General features: G+C 36.5%; 1 protein-coding gene across 4 annotated transcripts; it reads left to right on the forward strand.

The window, feature by feature from the left end:
* The first annotated feature begins 1258 nt into the window (after positions 1-1258).
* gng2 (guanine nucleotide binding protein (G protein), gamma 2) lies at positions 1259-12168 on the forward strand. 4 transcript variants are annotated; one of them, XM_060872191.1, is made up of 4 exons: positions 1259-1466; positions 10171-10262; positions 11084-11207; positions 11313-12168. In XM_060872191.1, the coding sequence occupies exons 3-4, from the start codon at positions 11121-11123 to the stop codon at positions 11439-11441; spliced, it is 216 nt and encodes a 71-aa protein (XP_060728174.1). In that variant the 5' UTR covers positions 1259-1466; positions 10171-10262; positions 11084-11120; the 3' UTR covers positions 11442-12168. The 4 variants fall into 4 exon arrangements, with proteins under 4 accessions (XP_060728174.1, XP_060728175.1, XP_060728173.1 ...); XM_060872192.1 differs by having other exon boundaries at positions 11087-11207; XM_060872190.1 differs by lacking the exon at positions 1259-1466 and adding an exon at positions 1594-1776.
* The last annotated feature ends 11757 nt before the right edge of the window (positions 12169-23925 follow it).

Consider the following 23925-nt stretch of genomic DNA (forward strand, 5'->3'; position numbering starts at 1 on the left):
ACTACTGTTGCCATGGTGACTACAGGGGAAATCCATTTCATCAGCTGTCTTCGTCATACTGCCCTCCTCCTGCTTTTCTCCTTCTCTTTCCCTCCCCCACCTTATTTTTCATTCTTCTAGCCCAATTTCTTTGCTTTCTTTCTCATGTACTTGTGTTTCATGCAGCATAGTGAAGAAGGCCACATGAATTACCACCTAAAACATAACTATTCCATCCAAAGTGTATAGCCATACTGTTGTGTTAAGTTTTCAGAGTGGAGATTGTCTTTGTTTACTGACTCATTGAATTTGTATGTGATTAAGATTAGCAAAAGATGTCTAAAATTGGAACAATGAAGATAAAGGCCTTAGTCGATGCAAAAACACATTCAAGATAAGCATCTGTACTGTATGTGTGCATGCTGTTGTGTCTATGGCTGACTGGAGGCTTTGTTCAGTGGGCATGTGTGAAGCTCTGGGTGACAGTGCCTACACTGATGACCTTGTAGTAATTCCACAGGGCAATGGTGCAGGACAGCAGCTGCCACTGATACCCCCCCAATAAAATAATAAAACACGCACACGCACAGACAAACACACAATATTTATATATGTGTGTGTGTGTGTGTGTGTGTGAATTATGTATACATATTTATGTAGCAGGGGATTTTTCAGTAATCAGAGCAGATATGCCTTATGTATGATTGAATTAACTGGTCTAAGAAATAACCAGATTAGTAATGAAATTATTACATCAACGAAATTCGAAATTTTTACATCAACTTTGATCAGTGTTGTTTAAAGATGTTTGGCTTAACATACCCTTAACTACTCTCAAATACATTCCCATTCTGACTCCTGTATCATTCCTTATAATTGTAATTATTATTCTACTCCATCCACCCATCCAACGTTCTATTCAACCCCAAACATATTGCTTGTTTAGTTTCTTTATGTGTATGTGTGTGTGTGTGTGTGTGTGTGTGTGTGTGTGTGTGTGTGTGTGTGCGCGTGCAGCCTTTGTCTGTAGGGTGCCACCTGGAATATTTTTAATCTTCTCTGGCTGTAATATTGTCAATTTGAAGATTAAAGGAGTTCGGACATTTGGATTATTACACACTGTGTATGTGAGTATGTATGTTTGCACATGCAGAAAATGCATAGAGAAAGAGAATGAGTTTAGAGTTTAAGAAAAAAGGATAAATCACCCCCCCCTCCCAGTCACGCTCTTTGGGGGAGGGGCAACTGGGCACATTTATCTATTCTTGCTGTCAACACTGTACCAGAGCCACAGCACAGGACTGGCTGCCCTGTGAATGCTGTGAACGATAGAGGTTGTGTATAGGAGCAACTGTACTGGGCAGAACTGCACCACATCACATGCATTACAATTAGAGCCTCAGGTGCTCAAGTTAAAAACGTGCCTGGCAGACCAAGATAAAGGGGTATGAAAGCAACCATCTGAACCATCTGTAGGAGGAAAGCAGGTAGGACCCTTTGTATTCCTTCGGAAAATATCTGGTTATGTGCAAGTGTGTGCTCCCAGAGAGAGGGGGAAGTGGGTTTGAGTTGGCTTCCAGAGTGATTACACTCTGTTGGGCGGAGCATGAGAAGAGCTGTCAGCCAGAGTGTAGCCGCCAGTTTGTGTGTGCGAGTGTGTTCATGGGTGTGTGTTGCAAAAGTGTGAGGAAGAGGGATAGTTGATGTATGATAGAATCTTTGGCTACTACTACTGCATCCTGTGCCATATTGGAGTCTCTGAGAAGAAAAAAACAGATACAAAACCTCTCTGAAAAGGTAAGCTGCTGACTTTCACATCAGCTCACTGTGAAAAGGAAGAAGCTGCAGATGTGTACTTGTGCATGTATGTGAGAGAGGGAGATCTATCTGTGAGATAGGTGGGCGTTACAGCAGAACCCAACAAAATCGAATGTGGCATCTCCTCATTCTCGTGTGTTTTTGGCTGAATGTACGTATCTGGGTTTGGTTGAATGTACATGTGTATTTGATTAATGTAGTTTTGTGAGTTTTGCCTTTGTATGTGATTGTGTGGATCTTTGTAGAAGGTTCCATCAGGGCGGTGTTGTGTGGAGACACCACTTATCCATAGCTATTGCATGTGTGTCGGTACACATCATCGTTAACATGGACAGAAGAGGGCTCCCAGAAGAGCTCGAAATAAAAAATATATATATTAAATAAAGAATAAGACATGAATTCACTCCCACAGTGTGCCTTGTGTAGAATAGAGCCTGGTAGAGAATGGCTTTTAGATCTGTTTGTACTTCCTCTGTGTATTTGTTAGAAAAGGGACTCATGAAAAAATGGGGGAGGGGATAAAGAAGATACTGGAGAAAGAACGATGGCTGAGGGAGGAAAAAAGTAGCATATTTGCAAGGAATCCCCAAGGAGTCCCTGGTGAATTCTCATAACGGTCAAACAGTTTTGCTTCCCTGTAAGAGGATTATTAAGAGATATTTAAAGTGTAAAGGGAGGCTGATGATTCATTGCTTTTTGTTACAGCAATGCAGCTCATCAGTCAATTCATTAAATGGGCCACATAACACACTATATACTGAAGCAACATAGATCACACCTTGCCTGAAATACATAACGTGAGCTTTTATCTGTCTCCCTGTTGCTTGCCATTTTGTTCTTCTGTGCTTACTACAGCGACGTGCCATGTTATGTAACAGTGAGCATCTTCTTACATTCAGGCATCGTGGTATATGTGCATAGATGTTTAACATTATATATATATATATATATATATATATATATATATATATATATATATATATATATATATATATATATATATATACACACACACACACACACACACACACACACACATTATATATATTATATATATATTATATATAATATATATAATATATATATTATATATATATATAAAGGAAAAATGTACAAGAAAGACAGCTATGAATGTGTGTATGTGTCATTTTAGGGGGCTATTTTTCAGTTGGTATTTATTTATTTGATGCTTGAAATGCATGTATGCTACCAACACCCAAACACAGCCACTTAAAAAGAAGCAGAAAACACAATCATGACCCCCCATGCTTTTCAGCCAATGCTAAGGGAAAAAACATGATTATGATTAAGCCTTGTCAAATGTCAAACCAGTCATCACAGAATTGGAATGAGTTAGCAGCTTTTGTCCACGCTGGGCCCCAGATAATTACTCTGCACACACACACACACACACACACACACACACACACACACACACACACACACACACACACACACACACACACACACACACACACACACACACACACACACACACACACACTGCAAACATCTCCATCTCACAGTAAAAGACTATTAGCCATGTGGGTCTAACTATGCTTTGAATTTAAAATGGTGTATAGTGTAACCTGTATTAATACTTTGATGATTCAGTATATGTTATATGTACACATTTTAAAAAGTACCTTAGAATGTTTATCATCACATTAAATCACATAAAATTGAGTCTGAATTAGGGCAGCATGACATGTCACAATTTTTTGTTCATTATATATATATGTGTTCAGTATATTAACCCCTTGAACCCCATGCTTTATTATTTAGTTATTAATCTTTAAGTAAATACTACAGTCTGTTATCTGGTATGAATTATTCAGTAACTGAAAAGAATATATTCAAAAAGTTAGATAGTTAAGAGAAAGAAATTCAAGGCTTGACTTTCTAATGTGTCCTGGAGGTTTAAACTTTGGATTTGGTTGGTTAAAAATTGACATTATTTTTTACTAAACTTATTAGAATTCACTGAATCATTTAGCGATTGATTTAGTGATATTGAATGTCGATGTCATATGCAACTTTTGATGTGGTTTTGGTTTTTTAAGCAATATATTTTGAGCATAGTCAATGCTTAACAGTCAACAAAGATAAAAGATGTAATGAACTCCTATCATAAATAAATATGTTTCTCAAGAATACGTTTGGAGAAAACATTAATAAAATGTGTTTTAGAAAAGCTGCAGTGGTTCGTTGATATAACGATCATATCAATTGAATAAAAACTAGTCACTACCTGAAATCAATATCCAGTAAATGCCACCGCTAACATTTTATGTTAAACTGATTGATATTTATGTCAGTACTAAAAATTCTACACATATTCTGCTGTAAAGTGTGCAGAGTGCATTGGTCTGAATGTTTGGAATGTTATTAACTTCTCAGGAGTCTTGGGAGTTCCTGGCATGTGGTCCATTTTGAAAGAAGCCATGTTTATACCAGTCCTTCGGCAACACACACACACACACACACACACACACACACACACACACACACACACACACACACACACACACACACACACACACACACACACACACACACACACACACACACACTCAGACACTTGCTCCTGTTTCCCTGGAAACAAAGTGTTCTCTGGAACTGGTATCATTAAAGCCTTTTCAAGCCCTAATTCAGGTGAAAGACCTGCAATTTGTCTCATCTAATTTTGTGCTGTAACCCATGTGCAAATTATGATTGTGGTCAACATGCACAAATGATGAGAAAAAAACATATAAGAACATAATACATATAATACCTCCCAGGGTACAATATAGCTTAGAATTCCAAATAATATTATGTTGCATATGCTTTTTCTAATCTGTTAATCAAATACATATGGCAGCATCCTTTTAAATAACAGCCTAAACAAGACTGCATTTGTTTTAATATTGAACATTTTTAATGCTGTCCAGATTGTTCTCTTAATCCTCAAGGATGGACTGGGTGTGAAACAGTGCTTGGACTTGTTGCTGTTTGCTCTTCATCTGCAGCTGTGAAGAGCTAAAACCAGGTCAGGAGGGGCTGCATGATTTAAAAGCTTTATACTCAGAGAATAAACATTTCACAGCCCATTTGAGCAGTGGAGTAATAACTTGGAGTTATGCTTCTTGCACATGCTGCTCAGAAATATAATAGTATATAATTAACACAAAGGTTTATGACTGATGTAGCTAAACAAGGACACTGCAAATTGAACTTTCTGAGATACTATAAATGCTTTTGTGACTCGAGCCAGATGTGGAGGCAACCACTGGGCGACTCATGGTGTAAAGCTAGTTCTTGAACTTCTCTCTTTGGATTGCAGTGCAGTTTATAGTTTGAATATACAAAGTGGACTTCTGTTATATATTATCAAGTTATAATTTTCAACAAGGGATGGGATGAAATGTATGCTGCACATTTCAGTCTATCAAATGGTGAAAATAAACTTGGATGCACAGATATGCACACAGGCACAGTGTTAATGAACTGAAGTGTGTGAAAATGTTTGCTATAATCAAACCTTTAGGGAACAAAGCACACTCTTTATCAGAGACCATGTTGATGAGAAACAAATGAGTAGTCTAACAGCTGAGTCACTCACTCCAGGAAATAACAGGCTTGTGTCCTAGGGTTGGGTTCACTAGAGTGTGTACATGATGAAGTTTCTGGAGGAAAGGTCTTTATTTTACACCTTTATCACAGCCCTGTTGAATATTGAAGAGGCTTTCTGACAGAGACATATATATATTTTAGCATTTTTGGAATGGGTCTCTAGTGTCATTATGTTTCCAACATGGAATTTTGTCTCCATTGTTTCTCATTGAGTCTGTTGAGGAACAGTCATTAATATCTACAATATTCTGTAAGTCAGTCCCCCTATTATTTTGCAATTTCGGAATTGCAGAAAAGCAAATTCAAGCAAACTCTCCAGTATTAGGAGGAGCTAGAAATGTTTCAAAATTACCACAAATGTTCAGCAGATTTGGGTCATCAAAACATAAAATTTGAGAACACCTATCATAGAATGTATTAGCGAGATGTTGTAGCCTAGTGTTGGATTACTACTTGGAAGGTCATGAGTTCGTATCCCAGGTCCACCAAACTGCCACTGCTGGGCTCCTGAGCAAGGTCCTTAACCCTCGGTTGTATAAATTGATATTTAAAAAAAAAGTAATTCACTCTGTATAAGGGGTCTGCTAAATGCTGTAAATGTATTCCCAACCATATAACCCACCCCCACACACAAAATAAACAAATAGCAGCTAGAAAATATGTCCTTTAATCAGAAAATAGTCTCTTTTTTTCCAAATTGCTGTCTTGTAGGGAAATAAATGCTTCAGGAAACTTTGTGGTGGTTACTCATTATACCACATCGCATTGCATTGTTGATATTTTTCCTAGAACAGCACAACCCCACTATTTTAATCCTTACACCAGTTGTTCCATGTGGATGGATTATACTTGTGTGTGATTTAACTCAGAAGTTCGTGTAAGAACATTGCTTCGAGTTGGCTTGACTTGGGTGTGTTTGTTTTTTTTTTTTTGATCCTTAAAGCTTTTTCAGTTGTTCCACTGGAACCTTTAAAGGATCCAAATAGAATTTTTTTTACTAGAGTGTGTAAAATGATGTTATAGCAATGACTCAGATGATCTAGTTTCAAACTTTTGTGGAAGGATTAAATATTGCTTGAAAGCAATTAATGAATGTGGAATTCCTTGGTGCTGCAATGCTCCTCTGGAAGAGATACTGGCCCATGTTTTAGATAGAGAGAGGCAGCAATAAATGCTTAAAATATTTATTAGAATAAAAAATTGCAAAATATAAATAACATTTAAAAATATATTCCTTCTTTCTCATTTTCTCTTACAGGATTATTTATCCTCTTCTAATTTTGGCTTTTCCCGTTAGGGTTCGCCACAGCAAATCATTTGTTTCCACCTAACTCTATCCTCAGCATCCTCTACTCTCGCACCATTTAACTTCATGTCCTCCTTTTACACCTCCATATTTCTCCTATTTGGCCTTCCTCTTCACCTCTTACCTGGCAGGTCCATCTCCAACATCCTTTTACCAATATAACCATCTCCCTCCTCTGTACATGTCCAAACCATTTCAATCTACCCTCTCTGATCTTGTCCCTAAAACAGACAACCTGAGCTGGCCCTCTGATGTGCTCGTTCCTAATCCTGTCCATCCTCGTCACTCATAAAGAGAACCTCAGCATCCTCATCTCTGATATACCTTCATCTCTGCCTCATGTCTTTTCCTCACTGCTACAGTCTCTAACCCATACGGCATAGCTGGGCTCACTACTGTCTTGTACACCTTTTCTTTGATTCTAGCTGACACTCTTCTGTCACACAACACTCTGGAATCTTTTCTCCACCCACTCCAACCCACCTGTACTCGCCTCTTCACCTCTTTTCCACACTCCCTTTCGCACTGGATGGTTGACACCAAATACTTAAACTTCTGCACCTTCTTGACCTCAGCCAACTGTAACCTCACTATTCTACTTCCCTCCCTCTCGTTCATACACATGTTTTTTGTCTTACTACGACTGACTTTCATTCCTCTTCTTTTCAAAGCAGACCTCCACCTTTCCAGGTGTTCCTCCACCGGCTCTCTACTCTCACACCAGATCACAATGTCATCCGCAAACATCATTGTCCCCGGTGATTCATGTCTGGAATTATTTTAGCACCACTTTGATAGGTATGATAATGATATCAATTAAATCCTATGGCCCTCACAGTTCAATAGATCAAAACCTATTTAAACACCTATTGAAGATTTTGGACGGACTGTCCTCTCCATTCACAAATTAATTTTTACATAAAAATAAGTCTTGTCTTTGTATGATTTTAGTAAATTTTGAGATTCATGCTGATGTAGAGAACGGCAGTAAATAAGCAAAAGCAATAGTTTCACACCACTGACAGACTGCAGAAATGGGGAAGAGAAAGACGGGGTTTAAGATGTGAGTGAAAGACAGAACAACATATGGAAAGAGGAAGAGAGTGTGCCATTTCTCCAAACATGCACGCAGACACAAAATCATACAGCAACAAAGAGACTGTAGGACTTATCGTCATAATAGCCACTTTTTATGTGAAAGTTCTCTTTGTGAGCTGCTTCACACCTTTTAAAGGTGCTTTACAGCTGCATTAAAGTAGCCAGAGATAAGTTATTAGTGGATGATTGTGTTTGTGAGTGTATGTGTGGGTGGATGGGTGTTTGTGAGCTTCTTTCAGATTTGACAATTTGGATGGTAAAACCAACAGCACCTATTAATTCACACCAGAGAAAGAGTTTCCAAAGTATTTTTTATCCCAGTTTCAAGTTTATGTTTTATAATGTTGAAGAGGGACTTAAAGACTATCCTTAGGGGACAGCTGAATAACGAGTGGGCAAATTCATAATTCATGAAAATCATCCACAAAGCTCACCTTCTGCCCTCTGAAACACATCCTCTGATATTGATCATTTGCTCAGGGAAACACTGAAAGAATACACATTCACTGCACGGATATGTACACCTTATGATCACTGAGATACACCAACCTCAGGAATGCTCCCACTTCCTGTACCTCTTTCACCTCACATACCACAGTAAGCACATTGTTGAGTCTGGCCAAACTCTTAGGTTAACATACCTAGTGCACTTCTCTCACATACCCACCTCTCTCTTTCTCTCTCTCTCTCTCTCTCTCTCTCTCTCTCTCTCTCTCTCTCTCTGTCTCTCTCTCTCTTTTCCTTGCTTGCTTGCTCACACATTGAGCCCCTATAAGGTAAAAACAGTGAGCAGTATGATGTGAGGACTAACAGGAACTGAGATCCAAAGGTTCACTGTTTAAAATGCATGCTGATGTTTTGAGTTTTTATAAGGCAGTATAGTTTTAACTTAGCAAGGCTGGTCTGGCTCTGATATCCTCTCTCAGCTATTTAAATGTGAGTTCCTGTATGCTTGGCCTGGCTCTGGCCTCAGTGTTGATTTCAGAGTGGAACATTTCACCTCTCCTGGATGCTTTGCCGTCTTGGTTGCCTAGCAACTGATGTTCATTGCAAAAGAGGGGTTGCTGGTTTCAGTGTAACATTTTTCCCCAAGTCTTAATGAAGGGCACTAATGAATAATTGTCCAAACCACTGACTTGTCATGTTTAACAGAGAATAAAGGTTTTGACAAGGTTTACTCCTCTTTTTTTCAGTAATCAGCTTCAGGATGAAAATGAGACCAGCAACAGCAGTTGGTCAATTTAGATCTGAGCTATTCTGGGGAGTACAAACACCGTTTTAGGCTGAATTCCCAGTGGGGCTCTGCTTCCTGCATGCAACAATAACGTTATTAAATGTGGCTTAGAACACGACTTCAGTGACTTCAGTGAAATAATGCAATAAGTCCAGGAAATGTGATTGGGATGTAATCTGGTAATAAAGAGAACATCATAAATAATGATATGGACAACAGGAGACTCACTTTATTAACGAGTTTTATTCATTCATTCATTCATTTTCCTCGGGTCACAGGGAGCCTGTGCCTATAAGAGTTTTATTAGTAAGACATAATATAATACAGTGAAACTATGTTCCCTGATGAATTTAAGTTGTGCCAGCACGTGTTTAACTAGAAACAGTGCAGATCACACACTTGTGATGAATCATCAAAGAACTGATGCAATATTGTAAAGAAAATAATAGTTCAGCACTGTCAAAGGCTGCTTGGGTACTTCCTCTCTCTCTCTCTGGATATATATAAGCCAGCAGGCTGAGCCAGACTCATTAGTGAGACCGGGGTCAGTGACAGCTGACACATTGGCGCCCCCTGCTGCTCTCTCTCATTAGTAGGCCTTTGTGGTTAACCTTTCTGCAGATGGGCCTACTGAGATTTAAAACTCTAATACACCACACACCCTTTGAGCTTACAGTCTTGACAGGTGTGTCACAGCATGCTATCAATATCCATGTAGGGGAACAAACAACACAAAGCCTAAATGCACACTCGCACACTCTTTCACACAGCATGTCGTTGTTATCCATGTGGCAATATTAAACAACAGTGACACACACACACACACACACACACACACACACACACACACACACACACAAACACTACCACATCACATTAATAACTGGGAAATATCATGCAGAGATCAGTCTGTGTTGTAGACACCCAGTAGAGCTAACTCAGTAGTCTGCACTACTGAGGGATTGTCTGTTGTTGCTCTTTAGATAAGCCCGTGTGTGTGTGTGTGTGTGTGTATGTGAAACATATGTGTAACAAAGTCTTTTGTGCCTCAGTTGCACACTATATATTTTTGTAGATATTTTCACAAGAATTTTTTTTTTTTTTTAAATCTTTCCTGTAGATCAGAGTCTGAACAGAGGGACACGAGACTAGACCTTGAGCAGTGACATTCAAGGCATAGAGTGAGCTGAAAAGACTAAAGAGTGATCTAAGGTACAGTATACACAACGATTAAATATCAGGTTATACACAACCTTCACACAAATTGTATGGTCCAAGTCATACCTCACATGTGGGATCTAGAACCATTTCAAATAACACTGGGTGCGAGAATGCACCCAAAATGGGATGCCCACTCTGTCCCAGGGCACACACAAATACCCATTTCTTCTTCTGTTATGATATAATGACACCCAGTTCTAGTATAGCATCTCACACACGGCTGCCATCAGACCTACAAACAACAGTTATACTAATTTTGGAAATGAAATATATTTTATGCATCAAAGAGGTCAAAAAAGCATGGCCAAACCCATGCAAGCAAATATGCCATGAATAACAACTGAATCTACACATTAACATTTTTAATGATTCACAGTCATCAAAACCTCAACCCTATTGATCTTTGGCATGATGTGGGCTGTTTGTAGCAAGTCTGTGCAGCTGTCCAATTTATAGCCACTGGGCAATGCAATAATTTGCACATGGTAAACAGTTGCAAAACAAATCCAGGATCTTGTAGGATCCATGTGCAAGCTTTTCTAAAAGAGAAGGAAAATGGAACACTACCAGATAGCAAAACCTATAGTACATTTCATATTAGTGTTAGTTGTTTCTTTCAGTATGTTTAAAGAAAACAATTCAGCACAAAGGGAGTCAAATCCGTGCTTCCTATCTCATGGTGTTGCTAGGCAGCATAAGAGGCAGTTTCACAATGACGCAGTAGTATTAAAAGGAAATGTTCAACCATGTGATTTTGTGGCACATGAATCAGTGTACAAACATAATTAATATTGCTGTGTGTCCTTGTGCAATAGTGTTCGTGTTTAAGCCTCCCTGTCCAGCAGACTCATGGCTAGCAACAACACTGCCAGCATCGCCCAGGCACGTAAACTGGTGGAACAGCTCAAAATGGAAGCTAACATCGACCGTATAAAGGTGAAGGGAAAAAAATGTGTTGAAAACCATGCTATCTAGTGCATTAATCAGAAATATGTGTTTGAACTTACCACCTACAACATTTTACACTTTTGTCACTGGCAGGTGTCTAAAGCGGCTGCAGACCTGATGTCGTACTGCGAAGCTCACGCTAAGGAGGACCCTCTGCTGTCACCTGTGCCTGCTTCTGAGAATCCCTTCAGGGAGAAGAAGTTCTTCTGTGCCATCCTGTAAGCAGTGATGGCTGGCCTTGGGCATGCCTGCTCCATCTGGGACCCACACACATTGATGTTAAGAACGTAAACCTTTTAGAGAGGGCTGAGGGGCAGGCGTGCGGTGACTCCTCAACCTCACCTGGTTCTCCATGCACCCCGTGCAAAACCCCAACATGGAGGGAGTGCCAGAGCTGTGCATGTTTACAAGGGAAAGCACAGCCAACATGAGCAACTGGCATTACAGCAGCTCAAGCTGGATATGATGTGTAAATTGCAGTATTAATGCGGTATTTTGTGGTCCCTATGAGGTATTCAAATGTTTTGTTTGATTCCATTAAGTTGATCGTGATTTTGAAGCTGATCACTGAGCAGAGAACCATGGTTCATCATGGAAATGTTCTGATTTATTCTTTGTTTGCTCTATTTCAATAATCATTGATTTCTCTTAAATGATTTTGGTATATATGACTTAGGTAGCTTTCTACGTATGTACTTTTTTTTTATTTAATAATAATAGATAGGTAAAAACATTTTTTATGAAAGATTTGCACACATACAAATATTCCTAACAGATACGTATCTTTATGAAACTGATTACAACATTTGACTATGTATAACAGGCAGTTTAATTTTTGTCTCCTTCAAAATATAGGTCTTTTTACTATTTGTAAAAAATCAACTGTGCTGTGCTGTATGGTTTGAATGTCTGTGGTGATTCCAATAATAACTGCATGAAAACTTATAAATTGGTCAAGTCTTTTTTTTCTTAATGATAGGAATTTCTAAATTCAGTTAATTAAAAAAGATAATAAAAATGTACAAAAGTTTTAGCATGTATAATTAAAAGACATAAATATACTTACAATTATAGATACTTTAAGATACTTATATTTTTAACCAAAATTCGTTCCAAAACTAGTTTTAGAAATACATGTAAGAATTTTAGAAGAATGACATGCCAATATATTTTATAGTGCATAGACTATTATACTAGACTATACTTGTTCTGAAAATAAATTGTTAGAAAAACCGCTTTTGCACATATAATGTCACATAACATCTATATACGATATAATTCTATGCTCTGTAAAATGGCATATCAAATGGCTACATAAAAATATTGTTAGAAATTTAGTAATCATCAAATTTTCCTTTAGGGGTGACATAAAGTTTTGTGCTCTTAATAAGAGTAAGGAATTCCAGCAACATAATATTATACAGATGTGTTCTCTGCTGAACTGCTGTCTCTCATTTATTGGATTTTCTTGCATATATAATGTAATATTTACAGTCTATAAGGATGGAATGTTGTCCATTACTTCAGTCAATACTTCAATAGAATTTCAAAGGCACCTCATATAAGATATTACTTAAACATAACTACTAAAAAAGACACTATAAACAGGACAAAATCACAGTTCTGTACACAGATGTTGGTTGGACTACTGATCGGAAGAATGTGAGTTCAGATCCCAGGACCACGAAGATGCCATTGCTGGGCCCTTGATCTTTAACCCTCAGCTACTCAGGTGTCACTCTGGATAAGAGAGGGTCTGCCAAATGCCATAAATGTAAATGTAAAATCTCACAATTCTTCTCAATAATAATAAACTAAACTCTGCTCTTTGAGTCTACATCTCTGCCAATGATTACACATCTGCACTATGTATCCATTAGACATTGCAGTTTCTATCTAGCAGTATGTATGTGGACCAGAAGGATACTGTTACAAACATATTAAAAAGACATTTGGTGATTTTCATACTGAAAGATGATGTGTTGCTCAACATAATTAACTCATCTGTAATCTGAACAGTTAGCAGCTAACCGTAGCCATGATAGGCAAATCGTCACTAAGAATGTGGACTGAAGTTAGCTTATATTATTTTCTGATTTGGATTTTAGGCAACCTACATTGGATTGCTAGAGCCACAAAACATATGGATGCTAGCTAACTAACAAGCCTCTTACATAGACTGAAAATAGTTACCATGCCAAATTCATTGATATCATACATAGAAAATCAGAGAGCTCCTTTATATTTATTTATTTATTTATTTAAATAATTTTCACTCTTATTTGCATGTAACCATATCCATCTTCTGTTGGCTTGGGAAAGTGTGAGATTCAATTGTATGCAATAAAACATGTGTTTAAGAACACTTTTCCAGTTCTGACACAATTCAGTACCACAAAGAAACATCTTAGAAAACAAATTCTGTCTTGCCATTAATAATAATTACAGTGGTTATACAAGGTTTATACACCCCTATTAAAAAGGGAAAAGAGCCTCAAGTAAATAACGAATATAAATTCAAGTGAAAAACAAAAATAAATGTTTTATGAAAAAAGAAAAGAAAGAAACTCAGAAATTTTTTTCATTTATTCTACACTCAGAATGTTCTTTCTAATCACATTTAAGCTCATGTTCAAAAGTGAAATTATACTGATGAACCATATTATTCTGAATAAAGATCAGCTGTTCCTGTAGGATGTTCTTCATCTTAATCTTGTGGTTAAGACTTTGTGTTGTTGATCAGAAGATTACGGTTCAAGCTCTTAACACTACCCCTCTGCTCCAGGGGCACTGTATCATGGCTGACCCTGTGCTCTGACCACAACCTCCAAAGCTAGGATATCCACAGAAAGAATTTACTGTGCTGTAATGTATATGTGACAAAAATAAAGTCAGACTCTGCTTCTTAGGATCCACAGGATTTTACTGTTGAAATATATCAATTTGGAGAAAGAAATTCTCTGTATGAGGGACGACTGTGAAGGCCATCATCAACATGTGGAACTACAGTGACATTACTATAAGCATGACATTCCTCCAAAATTGAAGAAAGACAAGATAAAAAGGAGGCTGCAAAGAGATCTACAGCAACATTAGATATGTTCAGATGGGATGAGATCAGGGCTCTGTGCAGCACATTATTGTTCGTCCACTCCAACTTTAGGAAACTATGCATTCCTGGCTTTGTGTACAGAGTTTGGACCTCTTATATCCATTGACGGGAAATTGTAATGCTACAGCTTATAAAGACATTCTATACAGTTCTTTTTCCAACTTTGATGCAATAGTTTATACTATTACTATTAGCTTATGCAATACTGACCCTCTCTTGGCTGATCCACTTTTTTACTCAAGGAATACTAATGGCCAATGTTTTGGATTGACCCAGTCTCAATTCAGAATGACCCAAATCTTTGTTGATTTGCAAATATGACCTGAAGAGGGCTAGGCACAGCAGATCCCTCAGCAATTTAATATATCTGGAGCATTTTTCCAAGGAAGAGTGGGTAAAAACTATACACAGTAAGATATGCTATGTTGGTAGACTCAAAAATACAGTGCTGTGATAAAAACAACAGCTGCTTTAACAATGTATTGCAGTTGTGCAACTGGGTTACTGTAGATACCCCTGAGTTGAATTTGTCTTCTATATTACATTAAAGCTGGAAAAAGATTCAATAAAATGCTTAATCATAGTTTCTGTTTTGTTACGTCACAAAGATCCGCAATTGTTACAGGGGCATGTAGACTTTTTAGATCCACTGTATGATCTCCCACTGACATACGTATATATCTGATTTACGTATAGCACTCAGAGATATATGTTTATTAGATTTTACACATTACCACAGCTTCCTAAGTGAATTAGCGTAGCAAGTAAACTAAGTTGGTCATTTAATTCAAATGACAGGACTAAACAAACAAATAACAAAATAAAACAAACAAACAAAACATAACATAACAAAACAAACAAACAAACCAACAACACAAACAAACAAACAAACAAACACATAGCCTCGATACTTAAGAGTTCTGTTTTGGGTGAATATATAATACAGGACACTGAAAGTACCAGCAGAGGACAGTGGAGGATCAGCAATGTGCTGATCTCACTACCAGTGATGCAGTTTTGGGGCCTTGAACAAAACCCATAACGACCTAGTGTTAATTTCGTCAGACGAGACGAGACGAAATATGTTCGTCAACAACCATTTTTTTTCATGACTAAGACGAGACGATGACAAGACTGCACCACTGTCCAAAAACGCTGACTAAGACTAAATTAACATGCATTATTGTTGACGAAAAAAGACGAGACGAAAATGTTTTGTATAAAATGAAAAATAAGATAAAATCTCTCTTCATTTTCGTCTGCAATTGTCTCTGCTTTTTCATCAGCTGTTACACCTTTAAAATATTCACAACGAGTTCGCGGCTTCGCGCTGTTGCTCAGGTTACAGGTCCGCGAAGCGGATCCCGCTTATTATATTGCTACCTACCAAATAAATCGATAATTTGACTCATTTGACAAATGATGATTTAAAAAGGAGTTTATTGATTTAAAAACAATTGTATTGTTTCCGCTAAAGAAAATAGTGCGCTCCGTCTCTACGGTTAGAATCCTGTGTGTCCATGGCAACGCTCTGTGTTTCATGGCAACGGTGTGTTATAGTTCGCAGCGGTCTGTTATCAAGAACTAAAATAGTGTGTGTGTAGAAAGAATTCGTCCACACGCCGCTCAAAAAAATAAATAATCAAAATAAATAAAAACTCATGAGCGCAAGTCCACCCCTGGTCTAGGCAGCTTTTTGTGTTAAATTATATTTCCTGTCGCTGCGCAGGCTATTTTATTGTACATGACAGCTTATGTCCCGATGACCGGTCTTTGCATTACGATTAAAAGCAGTATCAATAAAGTAAAAAATGTCATGTGCAGTCAAGTTCGAGTGTATGCACTGTTTAAACGAGTGTTCTCAACTTCTCACTGATACTTTTGTGATTCGCGGAGTTTTGACAAGTTTTATAGCCTTGATATTGTTTCTTAGCCTATTCAAAAGTGGTGACAGAAAAAACTCAGCACCCCGAAACCTCTTCCCACGCCCCTGTCACAATCACATTATAATCAAAATGAATAATTAGGCTTAAAAACAAATGTATATGTAAGGGAATCAAGTTTAACAATTACATGAAATATTGCTCCAAATATCATCAATAATGGTGTGTGCAATGCCATGTATAACTTGCATTAAGTTGGTAATTTATATATACACCTACAGTTTTGATCTTAGGCTTTTCATTAAGTTATTTATTTCCACTATAACACTTGTGTTCATGATATTATTGCATTTAATGAGGCCTCGTTGTATTTATTCTTACAATAGATTCCAGATGTGGTCAAGATACAATTTTTTGACTAAAACTAGACTAAAATTAAAAGACTTTTAGTCGACTAAAACTTGACTAAGATACCTTGAGTTTTCTTTTGACTAAAACTAGACTAAAATGACGAAAAAGACTAACAAAAAAGATATGTGAATGACTAAATATGACTAAAACTAACAAGGACATTTGGCACAAGACTAAGACTAAGACTAAATTAAAAATAGGTGACGAAATTAAGACTATAACGAACTTTATGCTTGCACAAGATTTTCAGGTACTGCTTTTTGTAATAATTTATCCTGCCGTTACCAATTATTTAATAAGTCTCTTAAATTCAGTCTTTTTGCATTTGTTCTTATTTGTTTGTTTGCTTTTTTTGAGCAATTCATTTGCCCCAGGGTAGAATGATAGAGTAGATTCATTAGCACCAACAAGGATTAATACTCCAGTAAGCACGTTATCCAACAGTTTAACGTCTCATCTAGCATAGAATGTAATACTTCAGTATGAAACATGATACTCATTTTGCAAAAAAATTTTTGTTTAAGTAGAGGGTTTTGCAAGTTTACATATGCTTCCAAACAAAATTTTTCCTAATCCAATAATAGTTTTTACACAGTTTTTCTTAAGGGTCTTACACAGAGTCACGGGGAACCTGGAGCCTCTGCCAGAAGACTTGAGGCACAAGAGCACAAGGCAGAGGACATCCTGGAAATGGTGCCAACTCACCACAGAGCACAATCATACACACTCACAGATACTGCAGGCAATTTAGAAATGCCATCTACAATGCATGTCTTTGGACTGGGGAAGAAACTGGATTACCAGGAGAAAATTCCTAAAGCACAGGAAGATGCAAACTCTACACACAGGTGGAAGCAGGAATCAAACCCCCTATCCTAGAGGTCACAGTAAATATTCTAATTTGCATTGTTTGCATTGTTATTATATTTTAGTTATTCCCTTTAGAAGGTGGTTATTTAGAGGACATTGGAGGACATTGCTAGTGCAGTTATAATGGTATTGAATTTTTTAATATAAAAAAAATATATATTAATATTTAATATTCAATACTCTCAAGTATAAGGGATGATGATCAAATTTTGCTGTTAGCTCCAATAAACAAAAGAACAAAGTCTTATTTTGTCACTCACCATTTTCCAGCAACACTCAGTTCCAGATTAACAAGAAATCCAATATTAAAATATTGGACTGCAAGATATGATGCAGTTGTGCTGACTTACACAAGAAATTAGTTAAAAATCTAGCTTTATGAGCTTGAATGTTTGCAACTTTCCTCTGGTTGAGCAGAGGCTACAGCTGAAAAGACTAAAGGAATAAAGTGCTCTTGTATCACTTTATTTAGGTTGAGTTGTGGTTATAACTCAATGGCTTCAGTATCAAATGGGAGTTGAATTGCATTGTACTGGAGGAAACTGGTAAGAAAAGCAAAAATGTTAATGTTAATGGAGATATTGTAGTATTACAGCACCAACATTAGAGGGCGATCTTTACCTTTCTGTGAGCATAGGACTCTGAAAAAGCTTTTTTTAATGCAGCTGTTTCATGCAGAATTACATTCAGCAAGCCATTTATTAGGAACACCTGAAAATCTGCTTATTCATTCAGTTATTCAGTCAGCAAATCAAATGGCACAGCAAATAATGCAGATAATAGGACAAAATTCTGATCTGATAGACTTTGACTGTGGCAGGGTTGTTACTGCCAGACAGATTGATTTGAGTATTTCAGAAACTGCTAATCTACTGCTGATGTAATTTTCACACACAACAGCCTCAAGAGTTTGCACAGGGTGGTGAGAAAAACAAAAAACATCCAGTGAGAAGCAGCAGTGAGTAACAGATTTACCTCTGACTGATAGAAAACACTGACACTGGATACTAGTATGCAATAAAAAAAAATCTTTACATAGTAAGCTTCACTATATCAGCACTTCACAATTTCAAATACTGTATAACCATTGTCTAAATTCATTTATGTGGAGTCTGTGTGAAAGACCAGTCAGTTTGTTTAGACAATGCTCTCAAAATTTAGCATACTGTCCCATTCCAGCTGGCAAAGAACCGTACAAAGACATACAATGAATTAAAAGCTAGATGCTAATCCCAAAGCCTATATTTTAGTGAAAAAACAGACTAATCATGACAGCCCTCGGCAGATTCCTTGCACATTGTGTAGCATGTTTCCATGGAGATCAGCATGTGTGAGTCACTGCAGCAGACTCTTTCTCTCTCTCTCTTTCTCACACTCTCACTCTCTGTCTATCTCTCTTGACATCCGCTCATGGTCATGCATCCACATATGCATTTATTTAACACATGCACTCAAGCTTTCATATAATCACACAAACCAGAGGCAATAAGCACACACTGAGAATTTGTGCTAAAATAAAAAATAATTGAGTCGGCTTTACTGACTCATTAGCCTGAGATGAGTCAGCCTATATTTACAATTCCACTGTGCTGGTAATTTAATTTAATAAAATTATATATTTATTTATTTATTTTAATTTCCCCCAGGGTCCAGTAATGAAACCCACACATTTTACATAGGCCAAATCAGGAATGGATTGATGGCAAACACTGACGTATACAATATATTCGTTCATTCATTCATTCATTCATTCATTCATTCATTCTTCTCCAGGAACCACTTCAATCATTTAGCATTCTCTACTGGTTTGGGTAGGAAACCAGAGAACCAGGATAAAACCCATACAAACACGTGGAGAAGATGAACAGAATTTCCATCTAGATAATAATTCAAGCTCAGGATCAAACTGCATGTAGAAGAACACAGATCCACAAAACAGGACATTGTTTTTGGTTGATTACTTCTACTGAGGAGCTGAGAAACATATATAGATAACGCAAAAGGCAAAAATGAGAAAATATTACTTGATTGGCTTTCATAGAATTCTTGTTGAATAGATTTATGTTAATGGTCAAATAAAAAATAATAACTTTTGTACCTTTGCATCCTGCCAAACACTTCTTCAGGAGGTTCTTCATGTTTGTCTCTGAACTTCAGTCAACCTGGAGGATTGTGCATCAAGGAACATTAAAGCAAATTAAAAATGATAATAAATAATTCAAATTGATGTAGCGGTCTGTACTCTGTTTAGGAATACATAATTTCCAGTTCCATATTGCTAAAATAATGCATTCCCAAAATCATTAGCACAAAACCATTTTAATATTTATACATTAATATACAGGAATATATGTATAGTATACACTATGGTGTAGGTGGTGTCTGTGCCTGAGTTAATTCAGGCATGAAAACAAATTAAATATCTTGTTTCAGCTGTTAAAGCTATTAGTAACCCATATCTCTGATCTTGAAAATATAAACCATTAGGATTTATTATACATAAAACCACAAAATGGTGGTATAACAAAATTGGCAACTAATATAATGTTTGTATAGTATAAAAGTGAAGGCAGTCAACATAGGCTATTAATTTTTCCTTTTAAGGAAACAGCACAAGCTTTTAACTTCTTTTTATTTTTTCTCTGAAAATGCAATCCTTCTAAACATTTATACGCATTCTTGCACCCAGTTTGTGTCTGGAATTGAAAGTGTTCCTCATGGTCATATACCAGAAATGTTAAATGTGAAGTGAGAAAATGTGAACACATGCCAGAAGGAAACTTACTATTAATATTTACTTTAACCAATATTAGTACCAGCTTCAGAAATACTGACACAACAAAATATAGTAACAAATATTTTTTGAACAAAGATCTTAATAAAAGAGGTGGATCTATTTATTGTCAGAAATTTAACTAATCACTAATAACAAATTTTTAACATCTTTTATATTATTTGCAGCTCATGCAATCTGTTGTGTCATTTATTATAAAAATCTAATTGTTTCCTGTTTCATTTTCCATTGTCCACTGTGCATGAGGCTGCAAACTGGAGACCTCAGTGTAACTAGAGGGGCTAGATGAAGAGGACTAGTACTCACCATGAGGGCTCTGTCCTATGCTCTTTGACGTAATGAGACTTGACGTGTGCTGTGCAGTGTGAACACTATATCTGAAGAGAATATGTGTGAGGCTCGGGACATGAGTGATGTGTTGCAGGTGCCAGGGTTTAACAACCATTTAAAAACAGTGATGCTAACTGACCTTATATAAAATATGAAATACATATTACATTTGTCATTATTATTAGCAGTAGAAACAATATTTATAAGAATAAATGCACAATTCCTTGTACATTTTAGTACCTTTATTTTACCTTGGTATTTTTTAATTATTGTAAAAGAATATTGATACAACAGTAATATATGGATTTCTGCATTTAAAAAGATTCAGTGCCCTCAGTGTATTGAGTTCATTAATATGGAATAAAATCTGTCATGTTTGTTAGGAAACATGTAAATAAAAAATAAAATCGCTTAACGTACATAATTGATTTCATTTTTTAATAACAACACCCTGCTGTTTTATAGTCACATTAAGCCTGGTTTATATTTAAAGCATTGTTCACATAATCAGCTGGGAAATGTATGTACTTCTGGAGGATTAAAAGTGTCATTCAGCCTCATTGTTTTTATGGCATGGATTCACACAAGATGGAAAAGTTCTTTTGAGATTCAGGTCCATCCCAAAAGTGCTCTATCGAAATTAGATCTGGTGACTGGTAAGGCTATGGTTCTTCTATGTTCTTCTAAGGAAGAACACTAAATTCATTGTCAAGTTTATGAAACCACTCTCACCCACAATCACATTTACATTTGCAGAGCTGCTGCTCACTGGTCATTTTTTTCTTTATTGCACCTTTCTGTGTAAACTCTAGAGACTGTTATAGTTATGACACCATCAATCATGCCATAATCAAAATCAGTTGAAATAATTTTTCCCCCTGATCTGATGGTAGATGTGAACATTAGCTGTTGCTGACCTGTATCTGCATGACATTATTCATTGTACTGCTCTCACAAGATTGTGGAGGAGACAGGACAGATACTTGAATTATAGGCTGTGTGTGTGTGTGTGTGTGTGTGTGTGTGTGTGTGTGTGTGTGTGTGTGTGTGTGTGTGTGTGTTCGTGCGTGTTTGTGTGTGTTGTAGATAAGTCAGTCTTGACAGAGTTGCTGCAAAAACACTCCCAAGCCTTTAATAAAGCACAAATTCTCAAATTACACAACAGGGATTTGATCCTTTCATCTTTTATTTATCCTGTATATTGTTTTTTGGATTATTGCTTTGCCATCCAAGCTAAATTTGATTGTACTTTCCAGTACAAGCAATTGAAGAAATGGCTCTTAAAGGTAAGTCACTAGTGGGGAAGCTTTTTTGAAGGATCTTTTTATGATGATATGGCCTACTTTTTATGTCTGACAAGTAAACAGTACAAGTTACTTATTATCATTTTTAGTCTGCTATATTTTGGCTTTCGACATTTTTTGGTTTAAACTTCTTTCAGCATGCAGGTCTATTTTAGTGTGGTTTTCAATTTTACCCACAAATCCGCTGATAGTGGTACCTGTGGGATCTGAACCTACTAAGACTGATGTAGCTGATGCTTTATCAATGTCCAGCTGTCTTATCTTCACATGTGTAACTCTGCTCAAACAGATCATTGTTCAAAGGGTAAATTTCCAAGCTAATACCAGCGTCAACACCATCATTCTTGTCATCAGGGGGACTGATTATAAAGTCTCTACTGTAACTCAGTGTAAATGTGTAATTTAACTAAAAAGCATTGTGGAACTTAGAATACTTCCTGTTCCCATTAGTTCTACATTAGATGTCTCATTAAAATGTCATTAAATGCTGCTAATGCTTGAAAATGGTGAGTAAAAATATGTTTAGGATCTCTTAATATTATTGCATGCTGTTAAATGCCATTGTACTGTAACTGCACTAGCAAGGGTGGCACACTAGCAAAAAAAAAAAAGTTGTTTTTTTTAAACTATCCCTTAGTACAGCAATACTATAGTATGTATAAAAAACAGTTTTGTATATATTGTAATTAAATTTTTGTAGTTTATCACTAACAGAAAAATGATGACCTATTGATGAAAGGTAGATACTCTTGTACAGTAGGGTTGAGAAAACAAGCTGTGAACTTATACATTTCTAAAAGGGTGGGGATTTATGAATTTTCCAACACCAGTTAATTAGACAAGCTAGCTTAGAACAGACAAGTCTAAACTTCAAAAAGGCTGTGTGTGTGTGTGTGTGTGTGTGTGTGTGTGTGTGTGTGTGTGTGTGTGTGTGTGTGTTTTTTACACTATTGTGCAAGCAAGCATAAAGAACATCTGATGCATTGTATATATAAAACAAATGAATTTGGATAAAAAAAAGTTTTTTGTGTAAAAAAAGGCTCTGCTTCAACTACTTCTGTTCAACACATGTATTTCAATGCCAAAACATTTTGAGGTAGTTTTGGCTAAATAGTTTATTATTATTTTGCTTTTTAAGTCAAGACATCAGTGCAACTAATTAAGAAAAGTGCAATTTTGCCTCTAGCAGGACTCATCAGTACAACTTTAATTTTTAATTACACTAAGAAATGCTATGCCCACCTATTGGATTTATTTTAACAGTGGAGACTAAATTAGTAGAAAATGGGGGAGAATAAAAAAGCCCTTTGGTTGTGAGTTGAGATCAGTGGAATCAGAGAATTTAGTGCAACATTCTCAAACACATCGGATTTAGTACAACTGAGACTGGCCTCTTTTTGCTCCCAAAGCAGCCTTATTGTTTTTATGGCATGGATTCCACAAGATGTTGGAATTTTTTTTTTTGAGATTCAGGTCCTTCCTGAAAGTGCTTTTACACAGGCTATACATATGACATTAGTGAAATATAAAAAGAAATTCCCCAATGGACAGAAAATACATGGACAATTTAGTTACTTATGTGTTTGTCTAAGACAAAAAAGCCCATGTTTATATGGAGTTTATGGCTTATTAAGTACCATAGCCACATTGCACTATGAAAAAAACAAACAAAAAAACATACCACAATATTAACCTCATGATTTCTTAGACCACTATGTATTTTATCTTACCCTCACCCATCATGTTGTCGCAATAATTAAAATGCAATTAGTTAATTATGTAAAATATAGTACATATACAGTTATGAAAATTGATTTTTAGTATTGCTACAACAGTCATTGTTGTCAAACAACTATTTTGCTTGCTCTATGGTAACTACAATGGGTGGTGGTAAGATAAAATATACAGTGGTCTGAGAAATCATATTTTTAATATTGTGACTTTTTTCACTTTTTAGTAATAGGGGTGTTATAGTATTAACAAAAGGCTTATAAGTGTGTTA

Source organism: Tachysurus vachellii, chromosome 6, assembly GCF_030014155.1.
Source record: "Tachysurus vachellii isolate PV-2020 chromosome 6, HZAU_Pvac_v1, whole genome shotgun sequence".
Lineage (NCBI taxonomy): Eukaryota > Metazoa > Chordata > Actinopteri > Siluriformes > Bagridae > Tachysurus > Tachysurus vachellii.